The sequence below is a fragment of the Symphodus melops genome (assembly GCF_947650265.1).
Source record: "Symphodus melops genome assembly, chromosome: 21".
Taxonomy (NCBI): domain Eukaryota; kingdom Metazoa; phylum Chordata; class Actinopteri; order Labriformes; family Labridae; genus Symphodus; species Symphodus melops.
In genome coordinates, this window is record NC_136711.1 from 13,880,179 (window position 1) to 13,899,686 (window position 19,508).

General features: G+C 44.1%; 1 protein-coding gene across 1 annotated transcript in view; it reads right to left on the reverse strand.

The window, feature by feature from the left end:
• LOC306842322 (disks large homolog 5-like) overlaps positions 1–19,508 on the reverse strand; it is a 29,793-nt gene that overhangs the window by 5,868 nt on the left and 4,417 nt on the right. The window contains exons 2-29 of the mRNA XM_079372498.1: positions 18,146–18,214; positions 17,201–17,369; positions 16,685–16,828; positions 15,186–15,369; positions 13,610–13,866; positions 12,951–13,263; positions 12,233–12,463; positions 10,858–11,042; positions 10,601–10,726; positions 10,210–10,342; positions 9,997–10,121; positions 9,735–9,910; positions 9,469–9,572; positions 8,431–8,523; positions 7,294–8,253; positions 7,093–7,216; positions 6,301–6,448; positions 5,457–5,578; positions 5,084–5,167; positions 4,821–4,980; positions 3,670–3,832; positions 3,449–3,582; positions 2,894–3,052; positions 2,523–2,706; positions 2,160–2,308; positions 1,802–1,972; positions 1,521–1,717; positions 124–267 (exon numbers count right to left, since the gene is read on the reverse strand). Of these exons, the coding sequence (XP_079228624.1) occupies positions 124–267; positions 1,521–1,717; positions 1,802–1,972; positions 2,160–2,308; positions 2,523–2,706; positions 2,894–3,052; positions 3,449–3,582; positions 3,670–3,832; positions 4,821–4,980; positions 5,084–5,167; positions 5,457–5,578; positions 6,301–6,448; positions 7,093–7,216; positions 7,294–8,253; positions 8,431–8,523; positions 9,469–9,572; positions 9,735–9,910; positions 9,997–10,121; positions 10,210–10,342; positions 10,601–10,726; positions 10,858–11,042; positions 12,233–12,463; positions 12,951–13,263; positions 13,610–13,866; positions 15,186–15,369; positions 16,685–16,828; positions 17,201–17,369; positions 18,146–18,214 (5,208 nt within the window). The remainder of the gene's footprint in view (positions 1–123; positions 268–1,520; positions 1,718–1,801; positions 1,973–2,159; positions 2,309–2,522; positions 2,707–2,893; positions 3,053–3,448; positions 3,583–3,669; positions 3,833–4,820; positions 4,981–5,083; positions 5,168–5,456; positions 5,579–6,300; positions 6,449–7,092; positions 7,217–7,293; positions 8,254–8,430; positions 8,524–9,468; positions 9,573–9,734; positions 9,911–9,996; positions 10,122–10,209; positions 10,343–10,600; positions 10,727–10,857; positions 11,043–12,232; positions 12,464–12,950; positions 13,264–13,609; positions 13,867–15,185; positions 15,370–16,684; positions 16,829–17,200; positions 17,370–18,145; positions 18,215–19,508) is intronic.

Here is a 19,508-nt window from a genome sequence, read left to right on the forward strand (position 1 = left end):
GTTCCTTAAATGTCATGCAAGTGTTTTATTTCAACTCCTCTCGTCACGATGACATCATCGATTCAAAGCTGAAGGACATGTAGGATACAAAAGCTTCATGTTGGTGCGTTTGTGTGAGCTCACCAGGCAGACAGCGGCAGAACTTGTCGGGAGCCTCCTTCACCAGCATGTCCTTACTGGCCTCCACTAACGGACCCAGAACCAGCACTGGTCTGGGGGACGAACACTCCACCCTCTGAACCCGCTGGTACATCAGGCTCACTCCGTCTGAGCACAAGATACAAAGAATATTCAAATATTCAACTCGGCATAGACATGCAGCGGCTGTTTAATAACCACAGTTATGAGTTTATGTGTCCTGGGAAAAGTTGTGTGGAGCCAGCGGGCTTTTTATAGCACAGCTCTACTTTATAGCTGGGAGCTGCCAGACCACCATTCATATGAAGGTAATCCATTATGCTGTACATTAGCATTCAGGAGCTGTATTTCTGAAACTGAGTTCAATGAGCTTATAGTTAGACACAGAGGTCGGAGGGAGATTATTTAAATAGTGACGTGATGTAAAAAAGATTCATATTTCAGCCGTGGTTCTTTTTTTAGCTTCATGTTATTTATGAGGACATCGATTTCTATACTGCTTTAATTCTTTTCTTTTTTTTTTAACTACATTAAAATCCAGAATAATATTAAATACCTTACCTTTTAGAATCAATAGTCAATCAATCAATGTAAAATAAACCTGAGGAGGCTACAGGAGAGTCATTTTCAGTGTGCCACCGGTTTTTTAACTTACTTCTCATTGTTTTTTTCTGCACCTTAGAATATAGGTCAGGGTACTTAGTCGGCTTTTTGAAAGTTCTATTTTTCAGCTGAAGAGAGACAGGAAGTGCTGGGATTAGAGAGTGGGGTAGGGAAGACGCGCAGCAAAGGGTCGAGGTTGGACTCAAACCTCTGGTGGCAATGACGAGGCCCCACGGCGTCCACACATGGGGTGCGCGTCATAACCGCTAGGCTACCGGCGCCCCTTTAAAAAGCTAAATACTTTGGTTATTGAAGAGGTCCTGAATACTGAAATAGGATTTGTTAACTGTAGCTGCGTGCATTTATAAATGGGTAACCTTAAATCTTCTCATAATTTTAAGTTTTTGCTTCTTAATCTACCTTTGGCTGACTGATTTAATAAAATGAAACTTTCTACACTTTATTCTTTAATATGTGATACTCTAATTTATACTCCTTACTAATCCTTTTCAGAAATGTTAAACTGCTCAAATATTTTGTAAGTTTTTTTATATTTCATAACAAAAAAAACACATATATATACATATATATATGTATATATATATATTCCCCCCCCCCACCTTCCATTATTATGATTTTGTTTTTATATCGTCACATGTTTGAAATAAAACAAATTTATTTGGGCAGCTTCAGATGGCTCGGTATGCCATCCATGAACCTGTGATGCACTCAAACATTGACTGGTTGAGAAACTCCTCCCTCAGTAGATGACGTCTCACCCTCAGTGATGGGTAAGGAGTCCGTGCTGATGGCATCCAGAGCCATCAGGTCCTTCCCATCTTTAGATCCGTTGCGTTTGTGCTTCAACCGTCGGCGGAAGAAAGACCTGCGTGCAGCTGCCGACAGAGTCTTCCCGGTGCCGTTGTCGTCTTTTATATCGGCCGAGCTGTGTCGCCTGTAGAACTCCTGGTCCATCCTGGAGGAGATATAAGAGCACATGAACACAGAAACATATATGCTTCATCTATAAAAGTAAAGCTAACTAATAAAATGGACTCACATGTATTTACTTGGAATCTGCCCTTTCCCCAGTTTCTGTGCGTTCTCGTCCAGTTGCCAGGCCATCCAGAAGCCAAAGTTTCCGTTTGGTAGCGTATCTTCTACATAAAGAATGTCGTCTTTGTTAAAGCCCAGCTCCTGCTCGGCCTCCGCCACACGCTCGTAAAGTGCTCTGAGGAGAAAAGGGATGAACAATAACGCCGTCATGAAGAATGCCCTTATCTCTGAACAAACTCATAACCGATCCAGGGACAACTTCACAAAAAGACCAGAAAGTTTTTTAATAATAAACTGAGGACGTTTGCGTGTTCAGCTTCTGTCGTTGTATTGAACAGTTTGGATTGTGAGATCAATGGTACCTTATGTAAAATCCATCTCCGTGTGTGTCTTTGACGGCAGGGAGGCTGTTGACACAGTTCTGGACCTTGAAGGTGATTGTTTCTGCTGGCTTCAACATTTCCAGGTAAGCTTCTTCTTTAGATTTGTTCTTCATGCTGACACCATTGTACTGGTTGAAAGAAAAAGAAACCTTCAGTTACAAGGGACAGAAGGACACTGAGCTCAGCCGCAAATTAAGAATGACTCATCGTTTTCAGTCAAGAGAGCCCAGCGATGCAGGAATAAACTTTAGTTATATCCACACTGGACTGAAACGGAGCTTTGAGCGATATCAACTAAAGACTGTGATGTCCCGGGTCTTTTAAATATTAAGTGACGGGTACCTCCAGTATCATGTCACCGGGTACGAGGCCGTCGGGATCCTTCGCGGGGCTGTCGTCATCCAAACTCTCCACAAAGATGCCGTGAAGGTTTCCTCCACAGATCTGAACTCCCAGCTCCGTCTGGATCCTCTTCAGCCTCACCAGGCGATGATCTGCAGCGCGATGTGAACCTGAACCTGGTAGTCTGGAGAGAAAAAAACAAAAACGTTAACTTTGAATAAATACAGGTCCCTCCGACTGAACTGCACCAAAGGCCTCTCAGAAGATTTAGGTTTCTTACGTACTATTTTCGTCGCTTTCCCGAGACATCAAACTGGACGAACGCTGCTCTACACTCAAACTAAAGAATCTATGATGAGAGGACTTTGCACCTGAAGGAGTTTTGAGGGCTGGTAGCGGGAGTCGTCTGTTTTGATGGCGGCGTCATGGTTCCCTCGTCCTGCTCGCTCAGTGTATCCGCCTGATTGTCCGGGGTCGTGGCTCCACTACCATGGAAAATCGGATGGTTGCTGATGGACTCCATACGAGAACTATTGACAATAAAAACAAAGTCAGAACCTTTTTTTCTAAATGACTGAAAGATTTAAGCTACGTGTGGGGGAATTTGTCTTTTATTAATTACGTCATTATTGTCATTTTCTAAGATATTCTGCTTGTGCTCCATTCGATGTTTTCATAGTTGTGAGCCATGTGGGGGAAAAAAAACAAAAAAGTTTGATAAATTGGGACAAAAATTATGGAAGATCTAAAGCGGAGATGCCTCCATATGTTTTGTTTCCTTTAATTTCAAGGCTAACGTGTAAAGCTCAGGAGAATCACTGGTGCTGTGTGGACAGGCTCGAAAGAAAAGAGGCGTTTGTTTGATAGTCCAAATGCTGCGTTATTCATCATGATTCTGTTGTTCCTTCCTTTTTTTTTATTCTTACCCTGATCGTGAGTTGTTTCCCAGCTGGAACATGTGAGGATTGTACTGAGCCAGAATAGTGACTGTGTCACACTGCTGCCCAATCACCAGCCGGGCCTGCTGCTCAGTGGCATTGCGTAGGTTGATTCCGTTAAACTGGAAACGGGTGATTCATTAAATAAAATAAATAAAAAACACGAAACACAGATAGATCTTTTAGATAGAGTGCGTTAGCCGCTCTACCTCGAGGAGCTGGTCTCCGTATTCTAAACGAGCCTGGTGAGCGATGCTGCCAGCCGTCACTTTGGACACAAACACCCCGCCATTCTCACCGCTCACGATGGAGATCCCCAGAGGTTCTGCTCCTTTCTGAACGGTCACATTGCGTGGCTCCTCTAAATACGGCCTTCAGGGGAGGGGAGAAAAAAACAAAGAGAAACATTTGTACAGATGTGAGAAATCCTAAAGACTGCTGGAAAGTTTGATGACATCCAACTCCAGTTGTATCGGGATGTTTCTGCACAGTGGATCTCTCTCTCTCTCTCTCTCTCTGTACGCTGATTCTCTGGGAAGATTTTCTTTTAAATAGAAAAGGCCTGGCATGTCTTTGTGATGAGAAAGAGTCTCAAAAATAGATGCGGGATGGGTGTGGAAAGTGCATTTGGGATTTGCAGTCAGTCATGCACACATTCAAAATTAAACATCATTCTGAATAAATAACAAGCAGAGAAAAGATGGTGGCTGAAAGGGACACATAGATGTCACATGATCACAGATTATTAATGATCGTTGACTTATGCATTGCATTGTTTGTATCTTTTGGGTGTGGTTTTAAATAAGCCATGTACAGATTGCTATCACACACACACACTTTGTTAAAACAAAGTCAATGAGTTACACTCAGACTGATTACACACAGGGCTAGAACACAGCATTTCTGTCTGCACTGTGGATCTTGAGCTACATGCTCTGACAGACTTGCAGACTGTGATTACTGCACATGCTTCAAAAGCAGCACAGGACAAACCTCAGGCATCTTAAAGAGAGGAACTGTGGCTTTACTGCCAGTGGAAGTCTGACAGAAGGAGAGTTGTAAGAGACGCATCTGAGAAAAGGAAGAAATGAAAGAGGAAGAGAGAAAATGATCACCAGATGTGTGAGAGGAAAGATCGCGGGTTAAAATGCACGGCAGCAGAAAGAAAGTGATTGGAATACAATGATCGATGGGGACTCTGTGGTCTAATGATACGAGATGGAGCCTCACAGCTTTGTTTACTGCTTCAAAGACACTTAATCACAATGAAGCAGACAGAAGTACAGACGAATGGTGGAAAACATGTCATGTTCTGCTGAATGATGACAGCCTAATGACACGGACGCCGTTCCGGGCCTACCCATCCTTCCGCCTGTCGCCAACTGGAGCGGGGCTGACTGATATCCTGGGCTGGGTGGAGATGGAGCTCTGCGATTGGCTGCTGGTGAAAGATGATGTGTCCAGGTTGATGGGGGACATCGGAGGCGTCGGGCTGCTACACTCTGAATGTGAGAGGGACCCTGGAGGGAGTGCCAAGAGGGGGGAAAGGTGTGAATCCAGACTTGGTGTTTTGCTGCTCTAACGGTGGGGATGTGAAAGTGGAGCTGCCAAACGAAGCTGTACCTCTGTCAGATCCCGTGGAGCGAGAATAACGAGCTGGAGGGATCTTAATGCGCTCTGCCCGAAACTGTAAAGTACTAGACGATCCTAAAAACAAACAGAGGCGGTCTATGAAATTGCTTTCAAAATGTAAAAAAAAAAAAAAAAAACATTCGCACTTGCTTCTTTGGAAATTAAGCCATGCAGAGTCAGGGTTTCCCCAAGTATGTTACACATCAACTTTGTCGAATTCTTTCACATGCAGCAGTACTAAAAGTAACGAGAATAAAGTTGTAATTTGGAGGAACTGAATCTTTTACAGGAGAAACAAGGGAGTCAACATCCTCTTATTTGAAAAGCTTGCTAGATGCAACCTCAACTGGGACTCTGTACGTACCCAGTCTGGCACTAGAGGGCAGCGAGTTGGTGCTGTGTGGTGGTTGGCTGCAGCTCGTCTCAGCCGAGTCTCTAGTGCGCTTGTGGCTTAAATCCAGACTGTGGCGACCTTGATGCTGGGGGCTAAAAGTGGAGAAAAAGGCCTGAGTGAGTCCCGGGCAGTTAATTATTCAAAGCAGAGAGAGATATCATTTGATACAGGCCATCTGTTTGATGAGGCATTAACATTACTTTGAAGAGTCGCTGCTCCATCACAGAGTTCATGAAATGGATGTTAAATAGATAAATTCAGCACTGATGGACTTCTTGAGTAACAATTATTGGAAACAGGGATCATTGTGTATATTTATATAGCACTAAAAAAAGCTTAAAGAAGATCGAGCATCATGAGCAAGAGGCTGCCACTAACTTAAAAAAATTAGGGTTTTCATTTTGCAGCAACATTTAAAAAAAAAAAAAAAAAGATCTTACATAAATTGAGATGGACTCTTTTCTTTGCGAGATCTATACATCAAAATATAAGAACTACTGCTGCTTTTCAACTTTTTTTTAGGTCTCAGGCAGACATCTCATCATTCAACACGGCGGGCACGACGGGCTTAAGATAAATGATCAATAACTGCTACATTTTCAGATGGTAGGCGTTGAACATGCCTGCTCAAAGTCACATGGTTCACGTCTAACCAGGATCGTTGATTAGAAAGACGACATGGTTGATGTCAGGAGTAAAATCTGTGCTGACAAGATCACAATCTCTGCAGTGAAAAGGGCCTTTTAGTTTCATCAAAAAAAAAGAAAAAAAAAAAAAAAAAAAAAAAAGAAGAAGAAGATTCAGATGTTGACACCTGGCGTGCGCTTGCTGGTGGAGCCCTGAGTCGGGAGCCGGAGGGCAGTTGTTGTTGTTCTGGATCTCGTGGCTCCAGGCGGTGTAGACCGGGTTCCTCATCACAGCCGTCACAGCCGGACACGGGGCCAAACCTCGCTGTGCTGGGTCTGAACAAACACACACAGCTTGATCAATGATCACATCAGACTAAACAGTGAAAAGAAATGAACGTACAGGACTGTTATCTAGTTCTGACTCAGTTTTGCCGTCATTCTGACTGAAGAACAAACAACAGACAAATTAAAGAACGCGCGTCCCCTTGTTCTGATCTCCAGCCGAGAACATTTGGTTCAGCTTTGACTGAGCAGACGCGTCAAGTCAACCATGAGAAAAACTCTTTTACCATCTTGAGAAATTCAAAGTTTTTTTTCGTGTGTTTGAAACTTCATTACAAAATAAAGAGACCAAACCAGGGCTCGTACACATGACAGTCTACACTCACCCCTGATTGAGTTTTATTAGGTAAAACTGAAATAAATAAATCTGTGTCCTGCATCAGAAATGTGACATCACATCCTATGTGGAGCCGAGTGATCGGAAGATTTCTTCAAACAAATGAAATGAGACCAAAACTTCATAATACTACAAGACAATACCAACATTATACACTATATATATATATATATATATATATATATATATATATATATATATATATATATATATATATATATACACACACACTCTATTATTGCATTAACAGTAATGAAAGACAACAATCAGAGAAGTTACAGTTTTTAGGATGACTCACGTCCTGCGATGCTGTTGTAGCTGGGAGGTGCAAAGTTCATGCTGTACCGATTAGTTCGCAAAGGAGAGAAGCGCAACAAGTCCATTGGCTCTGGGGAGTGCTCATCGTTGGAGAAACTCTGAACCTGAAAAAAAAAAAAAACACTTAGGACGCTGAGAAAAACATCTACAAGAGATCTACTAAGAACAGGCTCTCAGTTACCTGCATGGGAACAGGGATGTGTAACGGAGTCACGTTTCGCCGAAGTGCCGGTGCCGATTTCGGCCGGTACCGCCTCTTCGTCGGCTCCCCTGCTCTGTGTCTACCCCCCTCCACCTGAGCGGGTTTCTTCGCCTCGGCTGGAGGGGCGTGGGTGAAATAAAACTGGCTCCCGACCTCTCCTTCCCCCTGTGGGCTCTTCACTTGAGCCGGTGAGGCCGGAGGAGTTCCGGTGGTGATGGTGGAGTCGGACGCGGAGCTGTTCTGCTGCCGGTGTTTGAACCTGAAGGAGTCGCTCCTGGTCGGCAGGGTGGGAGGAGCCTGGCCAGATTCCGATACTGAACTCTGTGGCGAGTGTTTTGGCATCTGAGACAGAGACATGTAGTCTAGTTTTGGGGTCACCTCGGGTCTCCTGAAGGCGGTCACATCAAAGATGGACTTCCTCTGTTTGACCTTTTTGTAGATGGAGAGCTGCGCGCAGTCGGGAATCTGCGCTCCTGCTAAGACTTTGGGCCAGGTGCCTCCGCTTGGCTTCACCGGGGGACTATGACCGCGCTCCACGGGGGCCTGAGGGGAGCTGCAGCTGGAGAGCACAGGGGTGAAGGTAAAGGGGCGATGGTGGAGCTCCTGCCGCATGTAGCAGAAGTCCGGGTGGGGCTCGGAGGGGCTGTGGGAGGAGGAGAGGGAGCGGGAGTGTACAGAACTGTTGGAAAAAGGTTTGTTGTGGCAGTGAGAGCCGCCGCCGCTGCTGCTGCTGCTTTCCAGAGGGCTCGCCATGTCTTTACATGAATCATCCCCCCTGCCGCCCACGTCACAGCTGCAGCTCTCCGTTTGTTTGGAGCAGTTGTGCTTGGAGTTCCTGCAGGTCCTGGAGTGGATCTCACAGGGCTGGTGACGAGAGATCTTCTCTGAGTCCCTCAAACTTTCGACTAAACTTTGGCCAGAGCAGCTCTGAGGCAGGAACTGCAGAGGAAGGAAAGAAAAACAATACTTCTTTTTTTAGGGTTGGAATAAAGTTTTGCCTTTTCATTTCCACATTATTAGCAGTTATTTATCTTTGGTTGAGTCTATTTTTAATCGCTCTTGGTTCGAGATGAGCGGATTTTTTTTTTAATGTATGTGTGGGTCTAAGAACTTCACCTTCATGAGGGAGACGCTGAGAGAGTCCTGGCTGTTCCTCAGCAGAGACTCACATTCAGAGAGCGACTTGTTATCGAGGGCGATTCCATTGATCTGTAGTGGACAAAAACACAAAGCATGCAACAGTCACCCACACAGAGCTTTCCTCTGAGAGAATACTCAGAAAAAATTAAACATTTATTTGATAAAGCTGGCAAAAACATGTTCAAAGTTCACAAGGTAATACTTGTGATTATGGGTGAACTTTTAGTCTGTACAGAGCAGTATAAGAAAACAAAGAGACGGATGAGGTTTAAAAAAAGGCGTCCTCCATGATTATTTTGTTCTTTTGTCAATTTTTTCAGATCAATGGTTATACACAAACAAAGTAGTTTATTTCCATTGTAGGAGGAATGAGTCCAATCAATCCCTTTCTTGTACCTTTCATTAAGCTAAGTACAGTCTTTTTAAATTAAACTCTTGTTTCACTTGTTTTAACACGTTAGGCTTTTGGTCAGTAGAGGGCAGTAGAGACACACTTCTTTCTCTGATCACTTTCTCTTTAAATTGGCAACATGCTACGTTGATTTAACAGAATCATGATAAAAAAGAATCTGTATTTATCCAGCACATGAAGCAATTCAGCAAACAAACAAGACCAGCAATCATCGAGACAAGACAAACGGGAGAAATTCACACAAATGGAAATAAAAAAACAAAAACAAAGAGCGACGATAAATTATTATTTATACTTGTATGTCAATCTGATATCAATCCCACGAGGGGAAATTCGGTTTACACTGTCTAATAAACATGAACACACACTCATGCACAAACAGGAGTGACATGCAGTAATGGAGAGGTCTCAGAGTGGGCTGCCCACAGCGAGCACTCCAGAGTACTTTTGGGGTTTGGTGCCTTGCTCAGGGGCACCTCGGCAGTGCTCAGACAGTGGACTGGCACCTCTCCAGCAACCAAACCAATTTCCGGACTTTTTTTTTTTTTTTTTTAAATCTCTCAGATGAAGGTTTGTTTTAACTTCACGTGCAGCGTACTCACAGCTAACAGTCTGTCCCCCACAGTGAGAGCACAGTCTCTGGCAGCTGGACTTCCTGGAGCCAAAGAGGCAACAAAGACTCCGCCCTCCAACCCGATGCCACAGTCTGAGAGGGAAAAATCAGAAAACATATAATCCAGGTATTTACAAGACTATAAGCAGTGCATTCATTGTGTTTGTAGTAACATGGCATGATTTACTATATGAAAATTCTGCCTGTTAACGTCAGTGTTTGAACCATTAAGCTTGTTTCTTAGTTGGAGTTGACCTTTGTGTCCGCTCAGGTTTATCTGCACGGGAGTGATGACTCGTCCTCCCAGTGACTTCCTCCTGCGGACCACCATGTTGATCACTCCCTCGCCGCTCAGCACCGCTTTGATCACCTGCTTCCTGTCCTTATTGGTCAGGTCCACGTCATTTATTTTCAACAACCAATCGTTAACCCTGCAGAGGGGAAGACAGGTGAAGGACTGGATATTCTTACAAAATGTCTTTTACTGATGAAGGTGGAAGAAGAGTGATTAACATACCTTAATCTTCCCTCAGCAATACTTCCTTTATCCACCTTACTGACAAATATGCCACAGTCTCCTGGTAAATACGGATCATTTACACCTTCAGCGATGTCAAACCCAAGTGCTTTCAAGTCCATGTCCTGAAATCACACATTTTGTTCCACTAAAATCGCAACTTAAACTTTCTGTCAAACATTCATTTTAAATAAAAGTCAGCATGCTTCTTACTCTGTGCGTTTCAATTTCCACAACTTCCGTCTCCCACTCCATTGAGTCTGTGTCGATGGCTGAATCGTGAGAGCTGTGAGCCATCAGCTGACGAAACCTGGCCTCCTTTTCTAACTGGTCCTCCATCTTCTCTCTGCAGGACAAAACAAAGCTAAAGTGTGGCTCGAAAAAAAAACAAACAAAAAAAAAAAAAAAAACACTTTAAGAAGTGATGAGAATTTTTGCTCAGTCAATGACTAAAATCGTCCACTAGGTGGCACCAAAGCTCTGGCATGACTTCAACATTCTGGGATCAAACTTTGAGACAGAGGTCCAAGTTTTGAATCTGAAAAGAAGTGCTGAAAATGTCAAATGTCTGGCAAGAAAGAGAAAGTTTGGAAGAATGACTCACTTCAGTTCTTTGAGTTCTCGCACAGCGTCGTTCTTCTGCTTCCTCATGTCATCCAGATTCCTCAGAGCATCTGCCAGATCGCTCACAGCTCTGTCCCGCTCTCTCCTCAGGTTGTCACATAACGTGCTGTCAGATGCGCGCGAGATGTAAACAAACTGTTCTTGCCCCAGTGTTTCTGCACTTACGTACATGCATTCCTCTTTTCTTTTTTTTCTTCAAGTGTAGCATATTTTCCACATAACACCAAGCATCCTCACCGTATGCTCTCCCGCTCTGCCACTATCTTGTCCCTCTCCTGGAAGGCCCAGTCCCGGCGACACTTGGCCACCTCGGCCTCCTGCAGGGCCTCCTTCAGCTCCTGAGAGATGGCTTCGTACTGCTTCCTCAGCATGTCGATCTCTTTGTTGGCTCGCTCCATGTCCAGAGTGGCCGAATCTTGTTTCTGGGGAGAAAAAAAAAAAAAAGAAAAAAAAAAAAAAAAAAAGAATGTGAGCAACAAGGTTTGATGGAAGGTCAGAACTTCTAATTTAACCGTTTATGGAGCATTCTGACACATTTTTTTCCCCGAGCATATTTCATCCTGAAATGCACAAGCCTTAGTACCTGATCTGTGTCGCTGTATTTGCATATGAATAAAACATTAACAAATTATGACTGGCTGTATGATGGAAAGAATGCAACTTGTGCATGTGTTCAGACTGACAACCACCACATTTTGAACTTCGTCCAACCTTAAATCAAAGAAAACCAGAAATCATTTGTTGAATGGAGATTATGTTGGGTTTTTTTTTTTATCATGTCATTTTTATATACACAAACCATAGCACAAACCCATCTGGCAACTTCTTAGACTTCCCCATTAGAAACATGCAGGCACATTCCTGGTAACTAACTTAACATGAAGGCTGTGATGCATCGCTTAACTTTGAAATCATTTTCAAACCAAAGGCAACTGAAATAATGAAAAAGAAAGGTCAAAGTAAGACATGATGTGTTCCATCGTGTTGGACCACAAAACATCCAATCTAAACCGCTCGAGACCAATAAGAACCTCCTGCCCGTCATGTTTGAGCAACAGTATCTTTAGGCGGAGCAGTCGTAGGCTGGATCAGGTCGTGTGGTTTGGAGTGGGTCAGATAGAGAGTAATAAGAGTGCATCTCACAGAGAGCGCATGTTCTTTGTCTCTTTGGATCAAAATAACTGCACAACAGGGAGACGTGTGTGTGTGTGTGTGTGTGTGTGTGTGTGTGTGTGTGTGTGTGTGTGTGTGTGTGTGTGTGTGTGTGTGTGGTGAGAGTCGTAATGAAGCTCACAGCTCCATTTATCCCAGATTTAGACTTCACTGTTCCATTGTTTGGCTTAATTGTTCTTCCTGCTGCAAAGTCAGCAAGCTTCTAATCTACTAATGCAGGTATCTCCGTACTTTCACTGTGATTAAATCTGACCATCACAACTGTGTGATGGATCATATAAACGATTCAGAACAAAATCAATGTGGACCCCCCCCCCCCCCCAAGCAACAAAAAAAACATTTACTACTACGGTAAGAGAGAGGGGATGAAAGGATTATTGTCCGGAGAACAAATCAATCCGTCCACTTGTAATGATAAATCTCCCGTCTGTCTGGCTACCTGTCTGGCCTGGTAATACTCTCGCAGCAGCTGGTCCCGCTGGATGATGGCCTCCGTCCTCTCCTTGCGGGCCACGTCCCTCTCCTCGCGTACCGTCTCGATGTCCTTGCAGGCCTGGCTCAGCTCCTTCTTGGCCTCGGCCTTGTCCTTCACCTCGTGGCAGTATTTCTCCAGCAGCTCGTTCTTCTCGCAGATGGCTCGATCTCGGTCTACGAGCGCGGACGCCAGCTCCTTTAAAACATGTGGATGATGCCATATTTAAAAATAAGAAGATGGTCGTCATTATTCGTGTCTCAGCTCTTCATTTTCAACGATATTTTTAATGTTTCTTGTCACTTACCTTTGCCTGGCTCTTTGGCCTGTTTTCTTCTGCTTTGTCTCACGTTGTGATTACTAAAATATTATTGTTGTTATTTTCTCCCTTTTTGAAGATAATTCATCTTTTTTTTAATGAATTAAAATAAATACATTTTGTCCCATAGCAGCTTATTTGTGTTGTCTCTTTTGAGTTTCTCTATTGGCTGGCCAGATCACCTTGATTTGATCCTAAAAGCTCAATTTTTTTGTCCAGCTGAATGATGTTTCAACAGTAGCAAAAAAATGACTCAGGTTGATGTATTTTGAGCAAAGATATTTTATACACCTCAGGACAAAATTAACCTTTGTAAGTCCAAGATGTAATGATCCTGATTGAATTATTAGACATCCGTTCTGTTACCTGTCTCAGAGCCTCCAGCTCTTCGTTGGCCACCTGTCTCTCCGAGGAAGTGTTCTTCAGCTTGGCCTCTGCGACCTCCAGCCCGGTCTGCAGCCGGTCCACCTCTTTGATCACCTGGTCCCGCTCGCTCATGATCAGGCGGTACTCGTTGATCACAGAGTCCCGCTCCTCCTTGTACTTCTCCGAGTCTTTTACCGCCTTGAGCTGCTGCGTCTTCAGCCGCGTCGCCTCCGACTGCAGCCGCTCCATCTCCCGCTGCAGCTCCTTGTTCTGGGCTGCGGCCTTGGACAGCTCCTGCTGCGTGTTGTCAAACCTGGATAAGATGGGGGGGGACATAACAGTTATTATTGTGCTTAGAAATCTGGTCCACTTTGTGGAAGAATCGTCTCTTACTTCTTCTAAAGAATGTTAAAACCTAAAATAAAAAACACAGACAGGCAAGAGACCAAGATTACAATCTCAGCATTATAAAAGAAAAGTTAAATTTAGGAAGCATCTGCCGGTCTGCAAAGCTTCATCTGCTTTGGATTAAGTCTGATTTAAGCACTGTGCAGACCTGACCTTGGCATTAAAATCAACCGAGTTTGTATGACTTTTGACAGCTGCTGAATCGGCCTGTGCAGCCCTCTTGCGCGTCTGTGACGTTTCCCCGCTCCTACCTTCTTATAGACGACGAGTACTGCTGCTGATAGTGGATGGCGGCGTCTCTCTGCTTCAGCAGCATGTCCAGCTGTTGCTGCAGACGGTGGTTCTCCTCCTCGGCCTGGTCCAGACGACTCAGGTCTGCGTTGTGGCCGGCCGTGTTCTCGTTGTAGCGCTTCCGCAGGACCTCGTAGTCGCTCTTCATGGCTTCCAGCTTGTCCACGGCGGAGTCGTACAGCTTGTTGAGGACGTCGGGCGAGCCCTCCCTCATCACCTGCAAGTGACAGCATTCGTGGTGCTTTAGTGAGCCAGAGGAGGACAAAGGGATTGATCCATCCAACTATTTGTGGTGAATTCAATTAAAGGACACATTATTTTTTTTAAATCAATGGATAAGTAGATTTTCTTTTTTGTAAGTTAAACAGAAAGTGTCTCTTTTTTTTATGTTTGTAAACACACAACACTGACAGCATGTTTACACCTGGTTGTTCTGGTGCAGCTCCATCAAACCCTTTTGAATTTTCCGCTTCATTTATAGACTTTTGATGGTCGTCTTTTGAACTGACAACATCTGAGATCAGACGACAGGGGAGCGGCTGGTCTGCTTTGAATAAAGACACAGGTGTGGTTTGTTTGTTATCGGACTTTATGTGGTCCTTTAAATAGCTGATAGAAGCTGCATAAAACTTCTCTCGACCTCCTTTTTCTGTTCACAGGAACTGTTGAAGGAGTAACCATCGTCTGATCTGGTCAAAGAACACAAACATGACTCAAACAAATAAATGAAAGCATGTAGGTACAGTTACACAAGCACGTCAGCTCAGCAAATCCTTGACTGAAACATTAAACATATTGCATACATATTAAGAAGAGCTTATTCTTTTGCCACTCTAAAGGATTTGGCTTTCATCCCCCACACAAAAAAAACGTAAAAGCATTAAACATTTTTGTCTGGTTTTAATCTGTTATTTCATCACATGACATTAAACTGCAACTTAACCTCATACTTCTTAAAACTGCAATCAAAAAAAAAAATCCACCTTATGCACTTTTTAAACCCCTCACCAGTGTGTGTTTTGTGGACGAAGTAAAAGTTGATCATCTCTTGCATCTAACAACTATCCATCAAACCATGTCGAGTCTGAGCGGCCTCATTTGTTTTCTAATTTGACTGATGTTTACTTTATGACAACGTGAGCTCCGAGGACAGGAACTATTTACTCTTCCCATCAAAGAGACACGGCAGTCCTCTCCCGCTGTTGTGTAGTAAAGGTTTAATGATCCGACCTTCTGACTGCATGTCAGAGGGAGAAACCGTCCGAGGGACAGGGTCAGTCGTTTGTTACGTTTGCGGGAATGTTCGGATCCAGGAGCACGAGCTCGTCTGACCCCATTTCTCTGACTTGATGTTATCTTGGAAATGACGGTCGGGAAAAGATAGATACAAGATACATTGACTTCCGTCTCAAATATCAACTTCCGCATGATTTTATCCCCGAGCAAAAGCTGAGACTTGATATAGGAATAGGAATAAAGATGCATTCTGCTCTGAACATGACTCAGTGTGGCTGACGGTGGGGGTTTTCCGGGTACCTGTTGGTGCAGCATCCTCATGTCAGCCAGCTCCCTCTGGTCGTCCTCGTGCAGCCTCCTCAGCTCCTCGCAGGCCTGCTTCACGTGGTTGTGCTCTCTGACCAGCTGGATGTTATCCTGTCGCACCGCCTCCAGCTCCTCTTTCAGCTGAGCCTGCTCGCTCGCCAGGCGGCTTTGCAGCGTGCTGAAGAGAGGAGAAACCGTGGAAAGCATCGTCAAACTGAGTACAGCTCTTTGGACTGTTCGGACGCTACGAACGCGTTGCCTTCAATGTAAATGTTAAAGAGCGGTAACAAAGGGGGGGACGAAGTGAGTCGACGTGACGGGGATCAGCGGCGCCAGCATGAGAGAGAGCAGGGCCGTGTGTGTGTGTGTGTGTGTGTGTGTGTGTGTGTGTGTGGAGCTCCCGCTGTGCCGCGCTCCCTCGCCCTTCTGCAACATGAATTCACAAAGTGAGACTCCAATATTACACCTTTGCAAAATCAATATGAATGTCTTTAGGCTTTAAGAGTGTAGATTTGTTACTGTGGTGGAATTTCACTACGAAAAGGGTCTTCTTTCTCACCTCATGTCTTAATGCCACTTCAAAGACGCTCATTAGCGCTGCGCTAATATTTACAGAAAGGAAAGCTGGTTACGTAACACTGTCTAACTGCCAAGATAACAAACATGACAGACAGCGAGGACCAATACAATCCTCTGTGATCAGTGACCGTTAATGTAAGCTTACGTGCTAAGTGACTTATTGATTTGAGCACAATGGAAGTTCCCGTCCGCAGAGGACGGGTTTAGCGTGACTGACGAAGTGAAGAGGCGGACGGGGGCCGTAATAAACTAAAGACTTTCTCTGTGGTGCAAACAGGCGGCAGAAGGAGAGGCTTAAACATTGGCAGTAATCCGTCCTCCGTCTGTTTGCATTGGAGCCAGATGTCGGGCCCCCTACACTTGGAGATAGTATGGCATCATGAAATCACACAAATGGGCCGGCTATGGGACGACAAATGCCCCTGTTGGTGGCTTTATCCTCATGGCACAGATGCCGTGCCATACACACAAGGGTTCACATGATGATGATGATTACAGAGCAACCTTTGGCGTGAACTCCACAAGGGCATCAGATAAGTAATTCAGTCTCTGCTCTCAACCTTCGGTGTGAAGAGGCGGCTCAAGGATATAAGCAGCTAAAAACGACAATATAAAAAAAAAAAAAAAAAAAACTTTTTGAAAGAATGAAATTAAATTAATCTTCATTGATTTTTTTTTCCAGGGCTTAGATCGCCAACTTCTAGGACAGCTATAAAAGATTTCATCCCTTTAAGTCTGACAAAAATAAAAATCTGTTCTATGCAATCTGCTGTGAATATGTCAGAGGAGGATCTGAAGAGAAGTTAAACCCTGCAGGCTGAGAGAAAATGCATAGAGCAGAGATGTGCCGGCTGTTAAAAAATTTACCCCAAAAAAAAAAAAAAACCAGCCCTGCAGCGGGCTTCTCCACTCACTGGTAGAAGTCAGCTTTCTTCACTGCCTCCTCGCACCTCTTCAGGGTGCTGCTGTGCTGGTTCTGCAGGGACTGCAGGTCCGTCATGGCCTTCATGCACTGCAGCTTCAGACGCTCGTAGTCATGACCCGCTTTTAGGTTCGGTCTGTTCGGCAGAGAGGAAAGAAGGCGAATCAGCGTGGGATGCATGGAGTTGTAGTTTTTGAGGCAAAACATGGGAGGGTGAGAGAAACAAGACGGCGATGAAAATCATCCAAAACTGTGTGCTTTGGGGAACAACACAAGAGCAGCATCATTAAATGTGCATGCTCACCCATTGTTTTACAGAGTACAGACATTTTTTAAACCGTTTCATCTCACATAAGAGCTTTGCTCACTTTTTTTTTGTAGCTTTTAGCTGTTGGAAAATGGCTAAATAACTGCATTCACAATTTGTTAGTGTAAAAGGCGTCACTGTATCTTTCTGTAAATGTTTGTTTTTGGTTAAAAAAACAACAACACTCGATCAGGACAGTACCTGCAGTCATCGAAGGTGGTTCCGGGTGAGGCGAGAGCGAGGCGTTTACGGAGCTCGTCGCGCTCGCGGGTCACGTGACGCAGCTGGAACAGGACCGTCTCCATCTTCTCGCTCACTTGGTGGCCATCCACGTGAGCGGGCGGCGGGGAGGAGGCTTGAGCGGACGTACCTGTGAGAGTCAGCACGTCACTGATGGCATGGGCTGCTTCACTGCCACATAGCTCAAAGAGACGAGTGGGTTTCAAGTCTCAGAGTAAAACACAGGTGGTCTGCATGTTGAATAATCGTAGGTCGAAGATCTTTTTTTTTTTTTTTTACAGTTTCTGGTCCAAAAATGTACACAATTATTCAGGGTTGTTTTTTTTTTTAAAAAAAATGAGAAGTCACGTTGACTGTTATCTTCCTGTATTTGTTTTGGACATTGGCCACCATTTCACAACATGAATCTGTTTAATAATTTGCCACCTTAACTACCCGCGTCATTGTTCTTATTCACTTGAGTACCTGTGAATGTTAGATGAAGAAAATGATGTAACCTAATGTCTTGTTTACCGCTCAGTGGTAGGAACCAAATCCTCTCTCCCTCAGAGACTGAACTAAACAGGTCTGTGTATGAATGAGTGTATGTGTGTGTGTGTGTGTGTGTGTGTGTGTGTGTGTGTGTGTGTGTGTGTGTGTGTGTATATAAGCGTGTGTGTGTGTGTGTAGCGACTTTCTAAATCCTTCTCACATCTGTGTAATCACTTGCATGTGCTCAGACTCTGAACAAGCTGCCACCAATCACTGACTTTTAATTGGCTCTGCAGAGTGTTGAGTGTTGAAAAGTTGATTATTATGAACATACAGTATAATTAGTTTTTGGGGGGTTTCCCCCCCCCCCCCCCCCAAGTACATTTGTGTTGTTGACAAAGGACAGATGTACCTACACCTGAGCACCACACTCACCTAGGCTGCTGAGGGAGCTGCTGCTCTCCGAGTCGGACGGCATGGTGGACAAGATGCTGTAAGTGGATCCTGTGAAGGGGAACAAAAACATGAAAGTCAGCTGCGAGCGTACTCGACCATGTCTGTGTTATAGTAAGATGATTATCTTCAGTATTGTGTGCAACATCAAGGCTCAGTAGCTCAGGTTACACGCTTCGGTCTTTTCTGCAACCAAAAAAAAAAAGAAAAAAAAAGAAAAAAGGCCAGCTGGAGGAAGAATAAGGTGGGACTTTCCCTGACTCTGCTGTGGGCTGACGGCACAGTGTGGCTAATTACCAGTCGGACAGGGAGCTTGAATAGTGACCAGCCAGGGCCCCAATGAGGCTGCAGCCTCAGAGCTTCTCCTTTCATCTCCTTTGACAACATCACACAGCCCCCTGTGAAAGCCCCTTCTTTTATAGCCTACAGTGATTCATAATTAACTGTAAGAGGGAAAAAAAGGGAAAGTCAGTGCAATACCGTTAACTTCAGGTAAAACTAAATAAGTCAGAAAATGATAAATAAACTGATCATTAGTGGAATTTTTGATGATTTTTAGATGAGAGAATTAATCTCCATGTGCAGGACTTGTACGCGTTTATAGCATCTTTTATATCATTCTTATGGCACCAGTCATTCAGTCGAGGACATAAACTGGGTTAGCTCAACGTTAGCATTTTAACATGGTCGCTATTACCAAAGTCAGGTTCAACTGAGCGAGAGAGAGAAGTTAGCTTCCTGCGGAGCTGTTGCTGTATAATACATCAGAGGTCACTAAAAGATGGTGCAGACGTCAACTTAGAAACCTAGAAAAAGGAAATGATTAGAGGACGTATTAAAGTCGGCGTCAATTTGGCAAAGATTTAAAATACTAAGTGGCAAAAAAAATAAAATAAAATGCGAGTAGATGAAAAGTAAATGTTTCCAGTTTTTCAGCTCAAAAAGGAGAACAAACACAGAGTGCTTCCACTAAGGTTATCACTAAATTCAGACTGATGGCAGAGGCAGGAGTTTGCATGCAATGTTTGTCAATTTAAAAAAAACAATATTTTGTAATTATTCCACAACATTGGGTACCTCGGACTTAGTTCCATGTTAATGTTTCATATCTAAGGTGAAAAATGTTGGGGTTGTGTTGTGTACACCTGATTTTCTTTCGGCGTGTAGGAAAGAAAAAGAGATTAAAATGACAAACAATGTTAAACAAACTACACCGGTCTTTATCAAAGAGCGAGCCGTGCACATTTACTGAGATCTAGCTTGTCCTTGGAATGAGCAGCTTATAGTTCAGTGAAATCAGCCCGGATGTAAAGTCGACACTCGACTCGGAGCGGGAGCATGACAA